Source organism: Macaca thibetana, chromosome 12 (assembly GCF_024542745.1).
Source record: "Macaca thibetana thibetana isolate TM-01 chromosome 12, ASM2454274v1, whole genome shotgun sequence".
Classification (NCBI taxonomy): Eukaryota; Metazoa; Chordata; class Mammalia; order Primates; family Cercopithecidae; genus Macaca; species Macaca thibetana.
Genome location: NC_065589.1, coordinates 9,889,471 through 9,913,090, shown reverse-complemented (window position 1 = coordinate 9,913,090; position 23,620 = coordinate 9,889,471). Strand labels below are relative to the sequence as shown.

General features: G+C 40.5%; 1 protein-coding gene and 1 pseudogene across 4 annotated transcripts in view; one reads left to right on the top strand and one right to left on the bottom strand.

Moving 5' to 3' along the window:
* Positions 1–23,620, top strand: part of GIGYF2 (GRB10 interacting GYF protein 2) — a 164,053-nt gene that overhangs the window by 18,404 nt on the left and 122,029 nt on the right. For all 4 annotated transcript variants that reach the window (XM_050751556.1, XM_050751557.1, XM_050751558.1 and 1 more), the window contains one exon: positions 20,427–20,510. In XM_050751556.1, the coding sequence (XP_050607513.1) occupies positions 20,470–20,510 (41 nt within the window). In that variant the 5' untranslated portion in view covers positions 20,427–20,469. The remainder of the gene's footprint in view (positions 1–20,426; positions 20,511–23,620) is intronic.
* Positions 15,100–15,764, bottom strand: LOC126932575 (elongation factor 1-beta-like; annotated as a pseudogene).

Here is a 23,620-nt window from a genome sequence, read left to right as displayed (position 1 = left end):
TTTTTGAAGACATGCCATAGAAAGGATAATTCACATAGAAATAATGTTTTGCAAGGTTTTATGTATAGTGTATGGGCCAGGTAGGTGTAGACAATTCCTTGGACTTTTGTTGGCTTTCTAGGGGGGAAAAAAAAGTTCTTTGTTAATTCCTTAGGTAAAATGTTTAGTAATAAAGTGAGTATTGAAGCCTAAGTTTGCTTCATGAGGTTTTGTCGTCAGTAAATGTGTTAACAGATCATATTTTAAAAATTACTCAAAAATGTTGGTGTATTTGTTAGTGAAGAGATTTAGTATCGCCAGATTAGATGGAGGCATAAGGAAAAGGTGTTTTCTGCTATCGTAGATGGGAGAAGACTTTCCTTTTTTTTTTTTTTAACCTTAAAATTCTTTCTAAACCAAGTTAAAGTTGAAAAGAGTGATAACTTCCTATGACATTTATGTTGGGACTGTAAAAGTATTTCAGCAGGCCAGGCCTCTGCTTTTTGTGATAATTAAAATACATTTTGTTATAAAGTAATGAAAGAATATTATTGCAAGTTTTGAGAGTAGCGGGCAAGTCATTAATTTCACCTCACTAATATTCCTTTGTCTTGTGTTCTTTTCACCTTTTTTTGGACATATATATAACTATACTGTGTGCAGATGTTACGATAGCTGTCTTTTGTTGAGCGAATGTGCCACTTTTACAAGATTGCTTCCAGTCTTTTACTATTATAAGTAATGTGGGTCCCCCTCATGTTTGGACTTTTTCCTTTTCATCTTCTTACTTAGCTGTTTTCTGACATTTGAAAAAAAGCATTCGAAGATCTACATTCTTTTAGCCTAGTACATGAGTCTTGCTTCATTTGAATGTAGACCTTTTTATGGTCTTAGGAGCTGACAGATTTGAAGATTATTTTGTCAAGATAATGGTGTTTTTTGTTTTGTTTTGTTTTTTGAGACAGAGTCTTACTCCATCACTCTGACAGCAGTGGCGCAATCTCGGCTCACTGCAACCTCCACCTCCCGCGTTCAAGCAATCCTCATGCCTCAGTCCTCCCTTCTAGCTGGGATTACAAGCATGTGCCACCACATCCGGCTAATTTCTTTTTGTATTTTTAGTGTAGAGATGGTGTTTCACCATGTTGGCTAGGTTGGTCTTGAACTCCTGGCCTCATGTGATCTGCCGCCTTGGCCTCCCAAAGTGCTGGGATTACAGGCATGAGCCACCGCGCCTGACCGGTGTTTTTTTGTTTTGTTTTTTAATGGCAAAAATTTAAGCAGGGAATGCATTTAATATGTTATCGGAAGACATGCATTTTAAATAGTTTAGCCGGGCGCGGTGAGCCACTGCGCCCGGCTAAACTATTTTAAATGCATGTCTTCCGATAACATATTAAATTAGACCATCCTGACTAACACAGTGAAAACCCGTCTCTACTAAAAATACAAAAATTAGCCGGGCGCGGTTGTGGGCGCCTGTAGTCCCAGCTACACGGGAGGCTGAGGCAGGAGAATGGCGTGAACCCGGGAGGCGGAGCTTGCAGTGAGTAGAGATCGCGCCACTGCACTCCAGCCTGGGCGACGGAGCGAGACTCCTTCTCAAAAAATAAAAAATAAAATAAAATAAAATAGTTTAGATAGCTTTGTTTCATGCTCACTGAAGTTTTTTTGATCCAGGGTCTCACTTTGTATCCCAGGCTGGAGTGCAGTGTCACGATCACAGCTCACTGCAGCCTCGACCTCCTGGGCTGAGGTGATCTTCCCACTTCAGCCTCCCCAGAAGCTGGGACCACAGGTGTGCACCACCACACCCAGCTAATTTTTTTTTTTTTTTTTTTTTTTTTTTTGTAGAAATGGGGTTTTGCCATGTTTCCCAGGCTAGTCTGAAACTCCTGGACTCAAGTAATCCAACTGCGTCGGCCTCCCAAAGTCCTGGGATTACAGGCGTGAGCCACCATTTTTGGCCTTGAAGTATTTGTAATTGCTAAACCATTTATGGTTTATTTAACCTTTATTAAAAACAACTGGAGCTGGGCCTAGTCGTTCATACCTGTAATCCCACTGCTTTGGGAGGCTGAGGCAAGAGAATCGCTTGCACCCAGGAGTTTGAGGTTACAGTGGGCTATGGGTGCAGCCCTGCACTCTAGCCTGGGCAACAGTGAGACACTGTCTCTAAGAAACAATAATAATAATTGATATGTAAAATATGGTAAATACATGCACAAATGTGAAGTTTATCGTTCAATACATTTTTACATGTGTATATACTTTTGTAGTCACCACTTCGATCATGATAGCGAACTTTTCCAGCACTCCAATTCCCTCTCCTTCCTGTGTAGTAGTCCCCTCTTCCCATGATGAGTACGTTCCTGACATCTGTCACCATTTATTATCTATTTGTCTTAGTCTGTTGGTGTTGCTATAAAGGAATACCTGAGGCTGGGTGATTTATAAAGAAAAGAAGTTTATTTGGCTCATGGTTCTGTAGGCAGTACAAGAAACGTCTACTTCTCGTGAGGGCTTCAGGCTGCTTCCACTCATAGTGGAAGGCAAAGGGGAGCCAGTTTGTTTAGATCTCATGGTGAGGGGAGCAAGAGAGAGAGAGAGGAGGGAGGTGTCAGGCTGTTTTTAACAACTAGGTCTCTTGGGAACAAATCAAGTAAGGACTCACTCATTACTGTGAGAGTGGCACCAAGGCATTCATGAGGGATCTGCCCATAATCCAGACACCTCCCATTAGACCTTGCCTCCAGCATTGGTGATCAAATTTCAACATGAGATTTGTAGGGGTCAAATACCCAAACCATAGTACTCTTCTTGAACATCACATAAAAGAAATCATACAGTATATATTTTTTCCTAGCCAGCTTGTTTTTCTAAACATGGTGTCTGGGTGATTTCGCAGTATCATTGTGAATATCAGTAATTTTTTTTGTTGTTATTTGTTTTTTGAGACGAAGTCTCACTCTGACCAAGCTAGAGTGCAATGGCATGATCTTGGCTCACTGTAACCTCACTACAACCTCTGCCTCCTGGGTTCAAGCAGTTCTCCTGTCTCAGCCTCCCGAGTAGCTAGAATTACAGGTGCCCACTACCTTGCCCAGCTAATGTTTGTAATTTAAGTAGAGACAGGGTTTCACCGTTGTTGGCCAGGCTGGTCTCGAACTCCTGACCTCACGTGATCCTCCCACCTCAGCCTCCCGCAGTGCTGGGATTACAGGCGTGAGCCACCACACCCGACTGGTTCTTTTTTAAAAATTGCTGAGTAATATTTCATTATGTGCGTATACTGCAGATTGATTTGCCTGTTGATGTACGTTTACATTGATGGACGTAATACCCAAATGTCAGTTTTTGACAATTATAAATAAAGCTACTATGAATCTCTTGTCTTTTGGTAGAAATAGAACTTCAGTTCCCTTGGGCGTATGTGTAGCAGTTTGTTATGGGATCACAGGGTAGGCATACAGTTTAGATTTAATGGATATTGCCAATTTTTTTGAAGTAGTTGAACTAATTTGCACTAATAAAGTTATTAATCTTGTGTTATCTTAATTCATGTCTGGCTAAACTAAAAATCACTGACTGCTGTAGTGGGGACAGAACTACTAATTTGTTTAGTATATGTGGAGAGTGCTAGAGGAGTTGGTCTTTTTTCAGCTTTTGGAAAAACGTAGGTAGGGAATGGGAATGGGGGCAGATTCAGGTTCCTTGGTATTCATTCTGTGTTAGTCTTGTGGCAGACTATACATAGTACTGGCTGGATTCCATCCCAAATTTCACCATATTTTTTCTGGGTAAGTTTTGTGTAGCTAGGAAGTAGAGATTTGTAGTAGCACTTTTTTTTTTTTTTTTTTTTTTTTTTTTTTTGAGACAGAGTCTTGCTTTTTTGCCCAGGCTGGAGTGCAGTGGCGTGATCTCAGCTCACTGCAACCTCTGTCTCCTGGGTTGAAGCAATTCTTCTGCCTCAGCCTCCCGAGTAGATGGGATCACAGGTGTGAACCACCGTGCTGGCCACATAATTTTTATAATAAAGATCCAGGGGATTTTCAAAGGTATGTATGTTTTGAGTTCTTAGTGAAATAGTGGTGGTAGCTAATCTGTCTTCAAGACTTCTGGGAAGCAGTATTCGGGAACACTGTCAAAGTTGAAGTATCAGACACTGTGCTGGAGTCTGACTCGGCATCTGCTTTGGCTTCTTCTTGCTGATTTCACCCACATGGGACTTACTATGTAAATTTGCTACCTTTTTTGTTGAAAGTGATTTCCTGAGATCAGAAGTTGCTTCGTTCCTCTAGGCTGTGCCAGGCTGTAAGAAAATGGCAGGCTAAGAGGGAGAGGTCAGAGTCTGTCTTTTCTTTATAATAAACTCAACAATAAGAAGGACCTAGGTTGATTTCTTTTCTCTCCTGTGAAAATGTACTTAGGCCCACAAAGTGATAGATGAGGTCCCAAAGAGGAGATGAACAGTCTTAAAGAGGAAGTCATGAAAATTATAGAAAAATATAGGGAGAAAAAGAAAAATCATTATACTAATAATCAGATAAAATAACTTATAGTAAGGTCTAAATTTAGCTCAGTTATTTAGAAGTTGACAAAAAGTCTAGCTTATATAATATTCACTGCCAAGTACAAGGATACAATTTATTGAAGAAGACAGCTTATTGGTATTATTGCATAAGGAATATATTACTTGAAGTCACTTATGTGTAATTTTGAGTAATGGACAAAGTCTGAAAAAGCAGTTATGTAGAAATATTCTCTCAGCTGTTTTTTTTAAAATTATACTTTAAGTTCTAAGCTACATGTGCACAACGTGCAGGTTTGTTGCATAGGTGTACATGTGCCATGTTGGTTTGCTGCACCCATTAACTTGTCATTTACATTAGGTATTTCTCCTAATGCTATCCCTCTCCCAGCCCCCCATCCTATGACAGGCCCTGGTGTGTGATGTTCTCCACGGTGTGTCCAAGTGGTCTCATTGTTCAATTCCCACCCGTAAGTGAGAGCGTGTGGTGTTTGGTTTTCTGTCCTTGTGATAGTTTGCTCAGAATGATGGTTTCCAGCTTCATCCATGTCCCTGCAAAAAGGACATGAATTCATCCTTTTTTGTGGCCGCATGGTATTCCATGGTGTATATGTGCCATGTTTTCTTAATCCAGTCTATCATTGATGGACATTTGGGTTACTTCCAAGTCTTTGCTGTTGTGAATAATGCTACAATAAACATACGTATGCACATGTCTTTATAGTAGCATGATTTATAATCCTTTGGGTATATACCCAGTAATGGGATCACTGGGTCAAATAGTATTTCTAGTTCTATATCCTTGAGGAATTGCCACACTGTCTTCCACAGTGATTGAACTAGTTTACACTCCCACCAACAGTGTAATTTTTTTATTGTTATTGTTGAGACGGAGGCTCACTCTGTTGTCCAGGCTGGAGTGCAATGGCATGATCTCAGCTTACTGCAACCTCCGCCTCCCAGGTTCAAGCAATTCTGCTTCAGCCTTCTGAAGAGCTGGGATAACAGGCATGAACCACCTCGACTGGCTAATTTTTGTATTTTTAGTAGAGACTGGGTTTTGCCATGTTGGCCATGCTGGTCTCAAAACTCCTGGCCTCAAGAAATTCACTCACCTTGGCCTCCCAAAGTGTTGGGATTACAGGCATGAGCCACCGCGCCCTGCCTCTCAGCTGCTTTTAAGTCATGTCTTTAAAATATGCGATAGAACTTTCTTTGAAGTCCTTATCCCTAGTGTTGGAATAGCCAAAGAGAAAAGGCCAGAAGAGGGAGGGAAGAACCCGATTATCTTCTCTGTCAGAGTTGCTTTCAGCATGAGAAAGGTATGCTAATAGAGTGGTCTCAGAACTAACAATATTTTGCCCACATTCCTTCAGAGGCACTGTCTTTTTCTGACTCCTTCCTCAGAGATGTGAGGGTAAGTTCTCAGAATTCCTGAGACCTGCCAGTTCCACTATGCGATGCATTCCTGTCATCATCTGTCCTTGTCCAGAATGAAAGTCTCTCTATTTATTCATCCTTTTTTGTAGTCTGATCTTCATACCACTCAGAGTTTCTTCTTCCCTTGACCAAATCTCTTGTTTAATTCCTAAGACTTTCCTCTTGAATTCTCTGAAATGTTATTTTTGTGTTAAACCTCTCCCTCGTGTTCATAAGATGTTTTTCAGCTTTCTTGTGGTAACTGAAGCCCATCTGCCCTGGTAATCTTACCTTCCCTTTAGTCCTCTGAGGTTAACAGTAGATTTTTTTTTTTTTTTTTTTTTAGACGGAGTCTCGCTCTGTCACCCAGGCTGGAGTGCAGTGGCCGGATCTCAGCTCACTGCAAGCTCTGCCTCCTGGGTTCACACCATTCTCCTGCCTCAGCCTCCCAAGTAGCTGGGACTACAGGCGCCCGCCACCTCGCCCGGCTAGTTTTTTGTACTTTTTAGTAGAGACGGGGTTTCACCGTGTTAGCCAGGATGGTCTCAATCTCCTGACCTCGTGATCCGCCCGTCTCGGCGTCCCAAAGTGCTGGGATTACAGGCTTGAGCCACCGCGCCCGGCCTGATTTTCTTGCACTGTGATATGTCAGGATGCAGAATCAGGGTCTTCATCCTTCTCCATTCACAGGCTCATTCTATTCCTTGATTAGTGTGGCTCTTCTGCCTAGCTTGCTGCTGTTCCTCTATGCAGTTCTTAGTATCCTTTCATACATTTTCTAGTTTAGGTGATAGATCATATATGGTCAGGTTAGCCATTTTTTCTCTATCTTTGTGCAAAACTCTCTTTCTTCTGAAGTTCATGCTGACAATGCATCTCTCTTCCCTTCCTTAGTATCAGAAAAGGACCCTGTGGTCTTACCCTTTGATTCATTGTTTTTTCTATTTTCCTCTCTGCCATTATCCTGAGGTTACTTTAGAGTCTATGTAGCTGATCCATCCAGTCCTCCCAGGTTCCTGGTTTCTTGTCTTTTACTTTCATCTCCAGTTCTGGTAGTGCATTCATTTTTATTCCTACTGTACTTGCTTTTTGGCATTACCAACATCTTAAATTTGTCAACTCTCTTCTGTTTTTACACCTTTCCCCATAGTGTCTAAATCACACTTCTGCCAGCACTCTCTACTTTGCCTCTTATTCTTCCCTTTACCATGCTGACAAAACCCTAACCCTGGTTTCCTGTGGGCTCTCTGCCCCATACCCAGGCTGCTACGTTGGAGAAAGAAGCCCACAACCTTGCAGATTAGCTTCCCTCTTGTATTAGCCCATTTTCATATTGCTGTAATAAACTGCCTGAGACTGGGTAATTTATAAAAGAAAGAGGTTTGGCCAGGCGCGGTGGCTCAGGCCTGTAATCCCAGCACTTTGGGAGGCCAGGACGGGTGGATCATGAGGTCAGGAGATCGAGACCATCCTGGCTAACACAGTGAAACCCCGTCTCTACAAAAAATACAAAAAACTGGCCGGGTGAGGTGGCAGGCGCCTGTAGTCCCAGCCACTCGGGAAACTGAGGGAGGAGAATGGCGTAAACCCGGGAGGCGGAGCTTGCAGTGAGCCGAGATCTGGCCACTGCACTCCAGCCTGGGTGACAGAGCGAGACTCCGTCTCAAAAAAAAAAAAGAGGTTTAATTGACTCAGTTTTTCATGGCTGGGGTGGCCGCAGGAAACTTACAATCATGGCAGAAGGAGAAGGGGAAGCAAGGCACCTTCTACACAAGGTGGCAGGAGAGAGAAGTGCCAACGGAAGCAGGAAGAGCCCCTTATAAAACCATCAGATCTGATAAGAACAGCATGGGGGAAACTGCCCCCATGATTCAGTTACCTCCATCTGGTCTCTCCCTTGACACGTGGGGATTATAGGGATTACAATTCAAGATGAGATTTGAGTGGGGACACAAAGCCTAACCATATCACTTCTCTATCTTTATTGGGTCTTTAGAGATACTGTAGCTAAGTGCAACAAGGTGTCCTGAATTGGAGACTGGCACGGAACAAGGATGTTGTTGGAAAAACTGATGAAATCTGAATAAACTCTGAAATATAGGTAATAGTGATGTACCAATGTTGGTTTCTTAGTTTTGACAAAGTATTGTGTAACCTAAGTTGTTAACATTAGGGGAAACTGACGGTACTTTCTGTCTTATCTTTGTAACTTTTTAATCTATAATTATTTCTCAAGTTTATTAAAAAAAAAAAAATCTCTAGCATAGAACACAGCAGCTGTCAATTTCTTTAGTTTCCTCAAACCCTACCTTATCTTCTGTGTCGTTTACCTACTTTTCTGAAAAGATGAAGCCATCAGTTTGATGAATTCCCTTCCGTTTCCTTTATTTTTGTTTTTGTTGGTTTATTTTAAAATTATTTTTTATGTAGGTTTTGTAGATACAGGATCTTGCTGTGTTTCCCAGCCTAGTCTCAAACTCCTGGGCTTAAGCAATCTGCCTATCTCAGCCTCAGTGCTGGGATTCCAGGCATGGGCATTAGCTTGGTCTCAATTTCCTTTTAAATTCCCCTACCCCCTTCAGTAAAACCCTACATAACCTTGGAAGCATTCTAAGTCATTTGGATCTACTTTCCTCTGGTTACAAGTAGATAGGAGTCGTTTTTGTTTCTATTTGTTCTGTGAAACCCTCATACTTCCTGCCTTCTCAGAGATTTCATTTACATGACATTTTTGTTGAATTGTTTCTTCACCTTTTGACTCTGCTAGTAATTTTTCACTGGGGATATATCTAAAATAAAAAAATGGAAATTTTCTTTCCATTCTACTTTATTTCTCTTCTCCCACAGCTAAGAATCTTTTTTTTTTTTTTTTTTTTTTTTTTTTTGAGGTGGAGTCTCGCTCTGTAGCCTAGGCTGGAGTGCAGTGGCATGATCTCGGCTCTCTGCAACCCAGCCTCCTGGGTTCAAGCGATTCTTCTGCCTCAGCCTCCCAAGTAGCTGGGAGTACAGGCGCACGCCACCACACCCAGCTAATTTTTGTATTTTTAGTAGAGACGGGAGTTTAATTTTTAGTGGAGACAGGAGTTTCAACATACTGGCCAGGCTGGTCTCAAACTCCTGACCTCGTGATCTGCCTGCCTCGGCCTCCCAAAGTGCTGGGATTACAGGCGTAAGCCACCGCGCCTGGCCATTTTCTTTTTTCTTTTTTTTTTTTTTTGAGATGGAATTTCGCTCTAGTTGCCCAGGCTGGAGTGCAGTGGCGCTATCTCAGCTCACCACAACCTCCGACTCCTGGGTTCAAGTGATACTCCTGCCTCAGCCTCCTGAGTAGCAGGGATTACAGGGTTTTGCCACCACGCCTGGCTAATTTTTTTTATTTTCAGTAGAGACAGGGTTTCTCCATGTTAGGCTGGTCTTGAATTCCCGACCTCAGGTGATCCTCCCGCCTTGGCCTCCCAAAGTGCTGGGATTACAGGCGTGAGCCACTGCACCCAGCCTTCCACAGCTAAGATTCTTAGTTTTGAGATGGAGTCTTGCTCTGTCACCCAGGCTGGAGTGCAGTGGTGTGATCTCAGCTCACTGCAACCTCCGCCTTGAACCTTCTGGGTTCAAGAGATTCTCCTGCCTCAGCCTTCTGAGTAGCTGGGATTCACGGGCGCCCGCCGCCATGCCCGGCTAATTTTGTTTTGTTTTGTTTTGTATATTTAGTAAGACAGGATTTCACCATGATGGCCAGGCTGGTCTCAAACACCTGACCTCGAGTGATCCACCCATCTTGGTCTCCTAAAGTGCTGGGATTATAGGCATGGGCTTGTGCCGGCCTCACATGTAAGATTCTTGAAAGAGTTGACTGCATTTGTGGTCTTCCCTTCCTCACCTCCCAGTCATGCCTCACTCCATTGAAATCTGGCTTTGTCCCCCACGGTACTCCTAACTGCATTCTTGCAGGTCATCAGTGAGTTCGTTTCTGAAGCCAATGAAGAATTTTCAGTCTTTCTCTTTTTTGACTTAAATATTTGAAACTTTTTTTTTCTTTTGGAGACTGTCTCGCTGTCACCCAGGCTAGAGTGCAGTGGTGCTATCGTAGCTCACTGGAGCCCTGAACTAGGCTCAAACCATCCACCTCAGCCTCCCAAGTAGCTGGGACTAAGGCAAGTGCCACCATACCTGGCTAATTAAAATTTTACTTTTTTGTAGAGATGAGCTCTCACTATGTTGCCTAGGCTGATCTCAAACTTCTGGCCTCAGATAATCCTCCTGCTTCAGTCTCCTAAAGCTTTGGGATTACAGTCGTGAGCCACGGCACCTGGCCTAATATTTGAAACTTTCAAATACTTTCCTTAAAAAAAATGTACCACTACCATCTTTGTTGTATGCACAAATTAGCAACTTAATAGGAAAAGAGAATTATCCACAATCCTACCACTTAGAAGTATTAACATTTTGGGGCATATCTATATATATCCAATGTATTTTAAAATGTTTTAAATATAATCATATTCTCTGTATTCTGTAACTTGCCTTGAACACTTAATATGTTGTTGGTATCCTTTCATGTTAGTGAAGTTTAGTTACTCATCACCTCACTCTTCCCTACTAGATCGAATTCATTCTCCTCCAAGTAACTATCCTCAGTCATCTTTCTAAAGTACAAATTTTATCCTGGAAATATGAAATGCAAAGACTTTTGTGATGTAGCCACTGTTTTACCAGTCTTCACATTAGTTTTTTAGCCTGTTGAACAAATTATCTTCCAAAAGAACGTAGGTCTTTCTCCTTTACCCTTTCCTGCACCTCTCCCTCTCCCCCTTTACCCTTAAAGACTGCCTCATTCTTAGTGTCTGGTTTTTGGAGTCCTTATAATACGATTTGACCTTGTGCAAGCTGCTTAACTTTTCTCTGTGCCTCATTTCCTCATCTACAAAATTGGGCCAAAGAATCTATGTCAAATTAAAAGAATACATATAAAGCACTTTGAACTCTTAGTAAGCACATAGTTAGCTCTCAATAAATGCTAGCAAATACTATAATTCAACAGATCTTCAGTGTTATGCTTCTCATTTTAGGATAATCTTCCCAGTATTCCCAGAGCTTACTTTGCATAGTTCATTGTAGTCCTTATCAGGTGGTACTCATTGTTTTTTTTATTAGACTGGCGCCTTGAGGGCAGGAGTTGTCTTTGTATTCCTTGTTCATAATGCATCCAAGTAATCTGGTTGGGGTTACCAGATAATATTAGCAGTATCCATTAGATTTTTGTATTGGATCAAAGAAATTATTTCATGGGATTCTGTTTAGAAAATCTGCTCTTACTTATATATTTCTGTATATGAAGTGTGTTACTCTGTAGAATAGGTTGGGGCTACTAGTAAAAGTTTGGGACTGGGAGAGTTTAGGACATGGATCCTTTGGCCAGCCCTTCAGGTGGCCAGTAGTAGTAATGGCTTTTAACTTCTTGCAGTTTGGAGTTTAAAAAGTAAGCAAGATGAGGCTGGTCGCCGTGGCTCACACTTGTAATCCACCTGTAATCCACCACTTTGGGAGGCCAAGGCGGGTGGATCACTTGAGGTCAGGAGTTTGAGACCAGCCTGGCCTATATGGCAAAATCCTGTCTCTACTAAAAATACAAAAATTACCTGGGTGTGGTGTTTGGCACCTGTAATCCCAGCTACTGGGGAGGCTGAGGCAGAAGACTTGCTTGAACCTGGGAGGCCGAGATTGCAGTGAGCTGACATTGCATCACTGCACTCCAGCCCCGGTGACAGAGCAAGGCTCTGTCTCAAAAAAAAAAAAAAAAAAAATTCATATGGGAGCACACTCTTCTCCCCATCCCCAAATACCCTTTGTTAAAAGTTTTAAAAAGAGTAAAGTAAATAAGCCACAGTGGTGCATGCCTATAGTTTCAGCCACTGGGGAGGCCGAGGTGGGAGGATTGCTTGAGCTGAGGAGTTCACGTCCAGCCTGGGTAACAGTGAGACCCTGTCTCAAAAACATAAAAGTTAAAAAATAAATAAATAAAATAGTTGGTTTTTTTTTTTTTAAATTTTTAAATAGGTCCTATAGCTTTTGAGGATTTGAGATTTCTTCTAGGTGAAAATTTATTTTAAAATATACGTGACAAGATTTCAAAAGTACAAAAAGGTAACTCAATGGAAGATAGATCTTGCCCACTCCATACTTCCAGTTCCTCTTTCTAGAGGACTATCACTTAGGTGAACTTTAATTTTCTGTAAAGAAATCATATTATACACTAAGCAACTGTGATTTTAGAATTCTGTCTAGTAGAGATAAAGGCATAAATATATGAATAAAAGGTTGTTTATTGCAGCATTGTTCATAAAGGCAAAAAAGTAAAAGTTATCCATTTCTATGGAATGTTACACAGCTTGCTTTTTTTTTATTTTGGCACAGAGTCTTGCTCTGTTGCCCAGGCTGGAGTGCAGTGGTGCGATGTCAGCTCACTGTAGCCTCTGCCTCCTGGATCAAATGATTCTCATGCCTCAGCCTCCTGAGTAACTAGGATTACAGGCGTGCACCACCACACCCAGCTAGTTTTTTGTATTTTTAGTAGAGACAGGGTTTCACCATATTGGCCAGGCTGGTCTTGAACTCCTGGCCTCAACTTGATTCACCTTTCTTGGCCTCCCAAAGTCCTGGGATTACAGACATGAGCCACTGTGCCCGGCCCATTTTAGCTTTTAAAAACTGCAACTTAACTCTGTATCTGTTTATTAGAAGTTTGTCCATGCAAATATATTGAGATAATTGCCTGTCTCAGAATAAGGTATATAGTATGATTCTTGCTTTATAATAGCAAATAGCTAATCCCCTTTCCCCACCACATATATATGAACATGTTTGAGTGTGAAGTATGGAGGGATACACACTGGTCTGTTAACATCTTTACCTCAGGAAATGGGAATAGCGGAGAGGCAAGAGGAATTGTGAACTTCTTGGAGGTTAGTATGGGTTCTATTTTAGTTATAGAGAATGTGGTGAGAATAGTACCTCGGGGGAGAAGATTAGAGTCAGTGAATTTGAGTTTAGTGAAAGGTTTGGGCTAGAGATCTCTACCTCTGTGGTCTTTCTCTTTCTTCATGTATCAGCCTGTACAGTGATTGCTGAGGCTTTGTTCTTGTTCTTTCTTAAGATTTCTGCTTTGGGGTAGCCTTATTCAATTTTTGATTGTAACTTTATGGATTCACTTCCATTAAATCTGTATCTTTCTATTATGACTACTCTTCAACTCTAGGTCTTTTGGATACCTCCTCAAGCACCTTGTACTTATTTTGTTCAAAACCATCCTCAGTATCCATCCCCCCAAATTCATTTTGCTGTTTTCTGCTTCCTTTTAAGCTTTATAATACATGTTTGAAAAATACCCCCAACATTCAGTCCTGTAGATTCCATTCCATTTATGTTATCCTGTGTTTTAGATTTTCCTTTCCAGAGGGAGCAGTGCTTTTACTGCTTTGGGAACTATTTTATGGAGTGGGTGTTTGAATAGATCCTTGGTTTTGTACGAGCCATTCTAAGGGAGGGAGGTCGGGCTTCTGGGGGAAGGGTATGTCATAGCACAACTAAAGAGGAAGGAAAATTCAGTGGACAGTAGAAAGTTCTCATTTGGCCTTGAGTTGGGAGGTGAAACAATAGGAGATTGAGTTGGGGAGGGAGGCATGAGTTGTCAGATTGATGGTACATAGTAGGTGTGTTTGGACTTTTTTAGAGGAGTATAGGCCATGATCAGAAAGGTGCCTTAGGAAAATTGATCTTGAGGCCCAGTCAGGGAAGTGAATGAGAACTTTTCTTATAATAATCCAGACATGCATTAATAGAGTTTGGACTATAATGAAAGAGGAATGCAAGAGGCATCTTAAAGGAGAAGTAGGCTAAATTTGAGACAAAATGACTGGATATAAGGGATGGAGTAGAGAGAGTTTCAGATGATCTGGGCTTTTGAGACTGGCTGACCAGTAAACTGAAAACAGTAGTGCCTTGATGATGTGATCAGTTGTTGATCCCATGCCACATTGGTCATGGGAGAGAAAAATCAGATTTGTGATTAATTGCAGGGGTGGGATCATCTCTCCCAGCCAGTGGCCAGTTAGAAATTTGTGGGCAGATTTTTAATTGCTGTTGTTAAAATGACACTCCTACTCTCTGCATGTCTTCTTTGCCATTCTGTAATTTAGAGGGAAATAAAGATGGGCAGAGAAATACCAGGATAGTGCTGGTAATGGAGGAAAAGGGAGGTCATAGTTTCAACAAAAGACAGTCTGCAGAGGCAGGATAGCATGATGGAGCAGAGCATCCAGAGTCTGGTTCAAATCCTGAATTGCTTTATAAACTCAGAGCCCTTTTCTTTTCCCTTTCCTTTCCCTTTTCTTTTTCTTTTCTTTTCCTTTTCCTTACTGGGTCTGGCTCTGTTGCCCAGGCTGGAGGGGCTCACTGCAGTCTCGACCTCCTGGGCTCAAGCAGTCCTCCCACCTCAGCCTCCCAAGTAGCTTGGACTACAGGAGTATACCACCACGCGCGACTAAGTTTTGTATTTTGTGTAGAGGTGAGGTTTTTGCCGTGTTGTCCAGACTGTTCTTGAGCTTCTGAGCTCAAGTGATCTTCATCCCTCCGCTTCCCAAAGTGCTGAGATTACAGGTGTGAGGCACTGCACCTGGCCTCCAGAGCTGTTTTCTAAAGGTCACAAGTCTTCTAGGAGTTTAAACTGAAAACATTTGGATAGTTGGAGCTTAAAATGTTGCCCTAAGCTCCTTTGAATACCTCATTACATCCTTAGAAAAGACTATTCAGAGATAATGCACAGTTTCCATTCCAACTAATTTATAATTTAGAGGCAGAGTGTAAGACCATGCCTCCAGTACATGTAAATACATTAAACCTGGACTCATTGAAATTGATTTGGAAGGAGCTGTCTGGGATGAGCAACTCAGAATTAAGAGAATACAGTATTTTTAAGTGCATAATTTAGATTTCTCCAGCATTCATGCCTCTTCGATTTCCTGTTTTGAATCATAAAGAAGAATGAGCAGAACACTGTTCTGAGTAATGCAGGTCTCTTTATTTGATAATTAAATCACTTGGTTTATTATTTTTAGGTTTTTTTTTTTAATTAACCTTTCAAGCTTTTATTTAAATGACATGATCCAGGATGGATTTTAGATTTTGTTGAAAGCAGCCACATCCGTGGACTGCATGCACATAGTCCTCAAAAGCAGTGATCTGCTTCTCCAGCATATCTGTTCCAACTTTATCTTCAACTACGCAACGTATTTGAAGTTTCTTAATTCCGTATCCCACTTGAACTAGTTCACATGAGCCCCAGACTAAGCCATCTGCTTGAATGCCTCTGATGCACTCCTCTGATTTCGCCATAACTGTCTTCTCATCCCAAGGTTTCACATCTAGTAAGATGGAAGACTTGATAAGTGCGGGTTTTTTGGCTTTCTTCGATTCATATTGTGCAAGGCATTCTTCCCTTAGCCTCTTCGCTTCTTCACTTTTCTCCTCCCATCAGATCCAAAGAGATCAATGTCATCATCTTTACTATTTAGCTCCTCTTCCTATAGTGTCTTCCACATCCACAGGACCATACTTGCCCAAAGCTTTCTTCAGTCCTGGAAGGCTGGCCTTTTCTTTTTCGTAAGACTTGATGTGATTATACCAACGAAGGGCATGACACAAGTCAGCAGGCGGTAGGCTTTGCTTCAAATACTGCCACATCTTCTTGTGATGGCAGATACCCCTCGATGTAGCTCTTGTCCACCAGGTAATTGTTGAGCACCTGGAGGCCGGCAGGACTTTTCAGGTCTCCAAAATCCATGGTGTCAGCTGTATCTGAGACCTGGGGAGCAGCAGAAAGAGCGCAAACTGTGGGCACCTTGCGCTGAGAAAGGAAAAAAATATTCTTAGGTTTTTAAGAGTTCTTCAGAAATCTTTACTTTAGGGGCCGGGTGTGGTGGCTCATGCCTGTAGTCCCAGCATTTTGGGAAGCTGAGGCAGGTGGATCACCTAAGGTTGGGAGTTTGAGACCAGCCTGGCCAACATGGTGAAACCCCGTCTCTACTAAAAATACAAAAATTAGCTGGGTGTGATGGTGCACGCCTGTAATCCCAGCCACTCAGGAGGCTGAGGCAGGAGAATCACTTGAACCTGGGAGGCAGAGGTTGCAGTGAGCAAGTGCAGAGTGCCACTGCACTCCAGCCTGGGCAATAGAGCGAGACTCAGTCTTAACAAAAAAACAAGTCTTTACATTAGGAAATAATTTTCTTATGGAAACCATGTTGTAAATGGTAGTTGGTTTCCCAGCTCAAGACAGTGAAAAATCTTGTGAGCTCTTAATGGTTGTGCATTGTAGTAGTTTTGCAGTACTTAAAGATTTATAGGTGCAACGATAAAGTGGACCCAAACAGGATTTCCTTGCTTGTTGTTCCTTAGATGCTGCTTAAATCTGGGGCTTCGTTTATATTTCAAGACTGCTGCCTGTAGGGGCTTCATCTGTATCATTTGTGTTAATAGTGACCCTGGAGTTTTGTGCTTTGCAGAACCTATGTGGGCATATGTGATGGCCTTGTAATAAGTTAAAGGGGAAAATATTAAATCACTAACAATGAATTTAGTATTTTCACAAATAGCAAATACTTTGAATTTTAGTTGAGATTTACCTGCTTTATAAATGCAGTCTGATTTAAATCCTGACTTGCTTTATAAATGCAGAGCCATTATTCAATGCTCTAGAATCCTTTACAGGTTTGAGTTTAAAACGTTTGGCTAGATGGGGCTTAAAATGGTGGTAAAGCCGTGCCTTCAGGGTGTTTAGTATTAAAGAAAAACATTACAGTTGATGTTGTCTCTACAGCTCTAGTTGATGTAGTCTCTTCAGTTCTATTTGTCATCCAGATAGGTCCACATACTTTTCGAAAACACACTGAATTGATTTATGTTACAAAAGGTCATAAGGCTGATTTGTAAGCAGTGATACCTGTTTTAGTTTAACAGTGGGCACCTTTCCTGGGGTCTGATCATTGCTACCTTGACAAGTCATTCATTCATTACATTCAATTAAAATGTACCATAATTTTAATTGAATCTTAACATGTGTCAACTATAAGATTAATCATTTTGTGCATTACTGAGAAAGAAAGGAATACTGCCAAGAAGACTCCGTTGCATCTGGCACAGGCTTTTCTTGTTAGAATTATTTTATATTTTTAAAAAAAGCTCTTTTAAACTTATTTAGCAAATAAGAATGGATTTTTATTATATAGTGTATCCTTTTATTGCATGTATGAAAATGAAAATAGAAGTAAAATACATTTGTTAAGATAGTCCTAAGATATCTGAGTATTTAGAGTCTGACTTTTCTAAATCGCTTTTCAACTTGGCGTTATAGAAGTCTCCTTGTGCTTTCTTCCTCCCTCTCCCCACCAGTCATTCAAAGTATTGGTGATGCAGTAGTTAAGACAATGCTCTATTATTCTGTCATCAATTTAAAAATTAGTCATTTGATGTTTGTGAAGATTTTAAGAGCAATATAAGCTGTTTAGTTTTTAACCCCTTTTAGTACTTCAGGGCTTCTGCATGTGGTCATATGGGTTGTGCAGTGTCATGTATCAATATCAATAGCAAACCATAACAGACTCCATTGGCTTGTATGGTTTTTCCCTCCTTTCTTTCTGAGGTCCTGTAAATCACTTGGAATCATTCTCTGAATGATGAATAGTTACTTCACTAATATTCCATGGCTGTATTTGCTTCTTTTCTGTTATACAATAAATTTAGTTTTGCTATAGAATCATATTATTTTGAAGACATTTAAAGTGGCAATTTAAAAATTGGCACTTGTTCAGACAGCTGTAACACAACTCACACCCAGCCAGTAGCAGTTGTAACTTGGCATCAGTTTTAAGATTCATTCTAATTTCAGAAAATTAAAATGTTAAAGTGTGTTTTCTTTTTTTATTTTAATTTTTTTTTTTTTAATTGAGACAAGGTCTTGCTATTTTGCCTAGGCTGGAGTGCAGTGGTGCAATCGCGGCTCATTGTATTCTCAACCTCCATGGCATAAGTGATCCTCCCACCTCAGCCTTCCTAGTAGCTGAGACTACAGGTTCACACCATCATGCCCAGCTAATTTTTGTATATTTTTGTGGAGACAGGGTTTTACCACGTTGCCCAGGCTGGTCTTGAACTCCCGGGCTCAAGCGATCCACCCACCTTTGCCTCCCAAAGTGCTGGGATTACAGGTGTGAGCCACCATGCCCGACAGTTATGTTTTCTTTGAATCACCAGTTGTTTTAAGAGGTGAGGAGGGGCTGGGCGCAGTGGCTCATGCCTGTGATCCTAGCACTTTGGGAGGCCAAAGCAGGCGGATCATGAGGTCAGGAGATGAGACCATCCTGGCTAACATGGTGAAACCTTGTCTCTACTAAAAATACAAAAAAAAAAAAAAAAAAAAAAAAAGCTGGGTGTGGTGGCACACACCTGTAGTCCCAGCTACTCAGGAGGCTGAGGCAGGAGAATGGTGTGAACGTGGGAGGCGGAGCTTGCAGTGAGCCTTGATCGCACCACTGTACTCTAGCCTGGGCGACAGAGCGAGACTATCCCCCCCCCAAAAAAAAGAGACCAGGAGGGTACTAAGTTTACCTCAGTTTTAGTCTGGTTTGCACCTTTTGTGTGGTGGGGGAGCAGGGAGTCAGGGTCAAGTAAGAACATGATAATCTCCCTTGGAGTTTGCTTGGTTGACATAGGACTGGAAGTACCTTTCAGAAGGAAGGCAGATAAATGAATAGCTGATTATGAAGGTTAACACACTTTTACTTTGCTGTTTCTAAGCTTTAGACATTTGTAGTTTATTATTTTGTAGATCATTTAAACAGAGGCAACAGGGTGATAAAGGGAGAGACTCCTTAACTTGGTCCCCAGTGCCCTGTGTGATGTGTATTAGAGATATTTTACAGTATACAGTTGTCCCTGAGTGTCCATGGGGTTTTGTTTTAGGATGTCCTTCAGATGTTAAAATCCTTGGATGCTCAAGTCCAAGGATAATGTAAAATGGCATAGTATTTGCGTATAACCTGTGTACATGCTTCTATATACTTTAACACCTCTAGGTTACTTATAATGCTTAATACAACAGAAATGCTGTGTAAATAGTTGTTCCGCTGTATTGTTTAGGGATTAATGACAAGGAAAAGAAGTATCTATATATGCTGGTACAGATGCAGTTAAAAAATTTTTTTCCATCCGAGGTTGGTTGAATCCATTGACCAGAACCCATAGATATGGAGGGCCAGTTATGTTTACAATTTTTATAGTATTTTCCATTTTTAAGCTCCCATATCTTAAAATTACTTTCAAAATGTCACTTGTGAAATTCATTAGTTTATTATTTTAACTTGACAATCTGAGGCAACTTTTAAAAAGTTTGTATTTTTTTTATTTAAAAACTTTTTTTTTTTAAAGAGATGGAGTCTCACTATGTTGCCCAAGCAGGTCTCGAACTCCTGGGCCCAAACCATCTGCCTGGCTTGGCCTCCCAAATTATAAATTTATTTTTATTTATTTATTTTGTAGAGACGGGTTCTCACTCCATCGCCTAGGCTGGAGTGCGGTGGCAGGACCACACCTCACTGCAGCCCCAAACTCCTGGGCTCAGGTGATCCCTCCACCTCATCCTCCCAGGCAGCTAAAACTACAGGCATATACCACCATGCCCAGTTGATCTTTAAATTTTTTTTTTAGAGACCACGTCTCCAACTCCTGGGCTCAAACAATTCTCCCATCTCGGCCTCCCAAAGCGCTGGAATTACAGGTATGAACCTGTAATACAGGTACTTGCCTGGTGGTTCCTGGCCTGATCCAAGATAATTTTTAAAAGAAGCACTAGGCTCGAGAGGCTGAGACAGGAAGATCACTTGAGGTCAGGCCAGGAGTTTGAGACCAGCTTGAGCAACATAGTGAGACACACTGTCTGTTAAAAAAAAATCACTAGGGGGTAAAATGCTAAACGCAGAAAGTGAGGAGAGTTGAAGCTCTGTGATAGGTAAGGAGGGTCCTTATTTTAATAATCTTTGATGTACCTCATGGTGAGAGGGGAGCCATTACTAGGAAGTAATAGAAACTAAAATGTAAATACATTACCCTTCATTCACTCCCCATTGTTCCAGAGATAAAGGGAGAGAATCCTTAACTTAGTCCCCAGTGTCCTGTGTGGTCTGTTCCTACCTGTCTCTCTAGCTTCATCTTAAACTATGCCTCGTTCCCCCAGATTAACATAGAAAGGTGGGGAATCAGAATATAAGGGTTGATTTATTCATTTCATTTTGCCTGCTATATTATTGTTTTAAGTAGTAATTTTAAAATCTCATTTTTGTGACTCTAGTTGAGAGAAGCATAAATAAAATGCTCTCTAGCTGTACTTTCTGGCCTGGAATTCCACATTTAATCTCAACTAATTGTATGGAGATATTTTTCTCGTTAACAGGTTTCTCCTCATAGAAAAATCTATTGTAAAAATACGGAAAAGAATGGCAGCGGAAACGCAGACGCTGAACTTTGGGCCTGAATGGTGAGTTTTCAAAATCTCATCCTCTTTGATATTGGATGACTAATACAGTAGTAAAGTATTTGACAGGTGCTAGGTGGTTTATAAATGTGCATGTTTTTGAGACTTTTGCTTTATGTGCCTTGCTGAAAACAATGTGTTCAGGAATAAATTATATTTGGTAAATGAGTGTATTCTATACTTAATTAAAATTTTTTTTCTTTGTCTGGTTATATATGTAATGATGGCGGGAGTCTGACCCTCCTAGAAAATTATTTTCTGTTTATTTAAGTCGTTGTCTAGGTGCATATACAATTTTATGTAAGTATAATTATAACATTTTTATGTCTGTATGTTTTCTGCTACATTGTTTTGTCATTGCTATTCATAGATTCATTTGAGAAATAGTTTTCATTGAAGTATTATTTGAAAGATGGCCTAGGCAGGTAGTTCAGTGTTATACTAGCTGTTAGCAGTAGCCTGTCTAGGATTGAGTTAGCGTTGGACATGATAACAATTAATTGACCTTTGAGTCTCTTACAGATGTGTTTGGACCCCGAATATGGAATTCTCATGGAATTTTGAGATCCATCACATTGTAGTGTGGCTTTCCCCCCTCCCCTCCTTTCTTTTTCCCCAAAGTTGGTGATTGAAGATCCTCTCTTCAGTGGCATCAATAATAATAATTAATTTTTCTATTCAAACCTTGGGCAACCCCTTTGGTAATATCAGAAGCAGTATCTAAAATAGATAAATTGGATTTATGTCTTAAACTCTTGGTTGTTCAGGTGGGTGTGGTTCAATAAATGATATAGACTTCCTAGACTTCCTGTAGTAACTCTGTTTGAGGAGTCTTATTAACTTACCCTATTAGAAACATTTCTTTTTATTAATATATGTGATCTTGAAGTTTTCTTAACCTTTATAGCCAGCATTTGGAGACTGAGGAGAAATCACTGTTTGAAGTTCTAAGAACTGATGGAACTCCTGTATTTTGAGAGTTTATTTAGAACATGTTAACCTAAGTAATGCTGTACTTGTTTCAGTTATTCCTTTATATTTTAAAAATGATTTTATTATCAAATTAATATGTTTCTAAAAAAATTAGAAATAACTAGTAAGCCAGAAAATACCATCGTAATTTCAACATCCATGGTACACACTGTAAATATCTTGGTGTATCTTTCCAGGTGGTTTTATGTATGCTTATTTGTGTATATATACATTTATTTTTTACAAAAATGGGATCATACTGTACCTTTAGTTTTGTAGCCTGCTTAAAGAAATAACCAAATCAGAAACATCTTTTTTTAATCAATAAATATTTTCTGTTGTATTAAACGGTTGCATTGTATGGATGTACCGTCATTTATTCAACTAGTCCTCTAGATGTGGCATATAGAAGCTGTTCTTGATTTTTCATTATAAAAATATTTTTAATGAACATTCTTATAGTTAAGTCTTTATTTCTACCTTAATTCTTTTTATCAAGTGGATTTAAATTCATATAAGTTACTTTTTAAGCCATTTTGTGTGCAACTCATCCGCCTTTATCTAGAATTTGTAACTGCTTCTCTTTTATATTTACATACCTTCATGTCTGTTTCTTTATAAAAACATGGTTAAAATTGTCAGCTAATTTAAGGAAGTTGGTTTTTTCAGCATCCTGCTGTTTATAGGTAACAGAAAGGGAACACCAGGAATTTAGACACATCAAAAGGGAAAAGAAAAACTGATGATGTTTTAGAATCAATATACATTCAGCTTGATGCCCTATAGTATGGGTTGGCAAATTGTGGCCTGTGGGACTGTAAAGTTTTTGTAAGTAAAGTTTCATTGAAAGACAGAGACGTCCATTTGCTTCCATATTTTCTGACTGCTTTCATGCTACAGTGGCAGGGTTAACAGAGGCCATTTGGTTCACAGAGCTTAAATATTCTCTGGCCCTTTACAGAGACAGTTTGCTGGCTCCTGCCCTATACCATGAGTTCTCAAGGTCATCTCAGTGTAGTATTGAGCATCTTTGAATAGCATCTTACACATCCTCCTTTTTATTGATACTCTGAAATTTTGTTTGATGGTATTTCACCTGAGTGGCTCAGTGTTTTGTACAAAATTTGAATTGAGGTAGCCTTGAACAGAGGGCAATCACCATTTCCATGCTTAAACAGTAGACTCACCTAATTGTATATCTGTTACCTTGCGGACTAGAGCTTAGGAGCATTCCCTTAGTCATCGGAAATGCTGATGAACTGAGGAATGCAGGTGTAAGTAGGCATAGTGCCCTATGTGTATCATCTGTCACAGTTCCTTCTGGCAAAGGGAATATATGAGGCCCTTTAAGTAATCCTGAGCTGGAAAGTTACAGTAGGTGTAGAGAGTACTACCTTATTTTTCTTCACATGTGACGTTCTTTGTGAAACTTGAGGTAAAGAGCTGTGCCCAGGGTACTTGAGAATCAAGATTTAGATTGATGACATCGAACCAGTGTGCAATTAACTCTAAATGAGACAGAAGCACTAAGTGATACGGTGTTTACTAAGGTCATCATTTTTGTGAATAATGTAAAACATAATGTTCAATAAGGAATACTTAAAATGAACCAATTTATTTGTATCTTGGGGCAGTTGTGAAGATGGGAGAACATTTAAAATTTCGGTAGGGACAGACCATGAGTGGCTGTAAGCTTTAACTTTTTTTTTTTTTTTTTTTTTTTTTGAGGTGGAGTCAGCCTTGCTCTGTCACCCAGGCTGGAGTGCAGTGGCGTAATCTGAGCTCACTGCAACCCCTGCCTCCGGGTTCAAGTGATTCTTCTCCCTCAGTCTCCTGAGTAGCTGGGATTACGGGCACCCACCACCACGCCCAGCTGATTTTTGTAATTTTAGTAGAGACGGGGTTTCACCATGTTGGCCAGGCTTGTCTTGAACTCCTGACCTCAGGTGATCTGCCCACCTTGGCCTCCCAAAGTGCTGGGAGTACAGGCGTGAGCCACTGCGCCCGGCCAAAGCTTGAACTTTTTAAGGTCTGTGGAATCATTAGGTCTTAGATTATTTTTCTACATAGAATAAAAAAATATATTACGTTATCATCAGAGCAGTTTAAAAGGGTATGATACATTCAATGCCAAGTATATC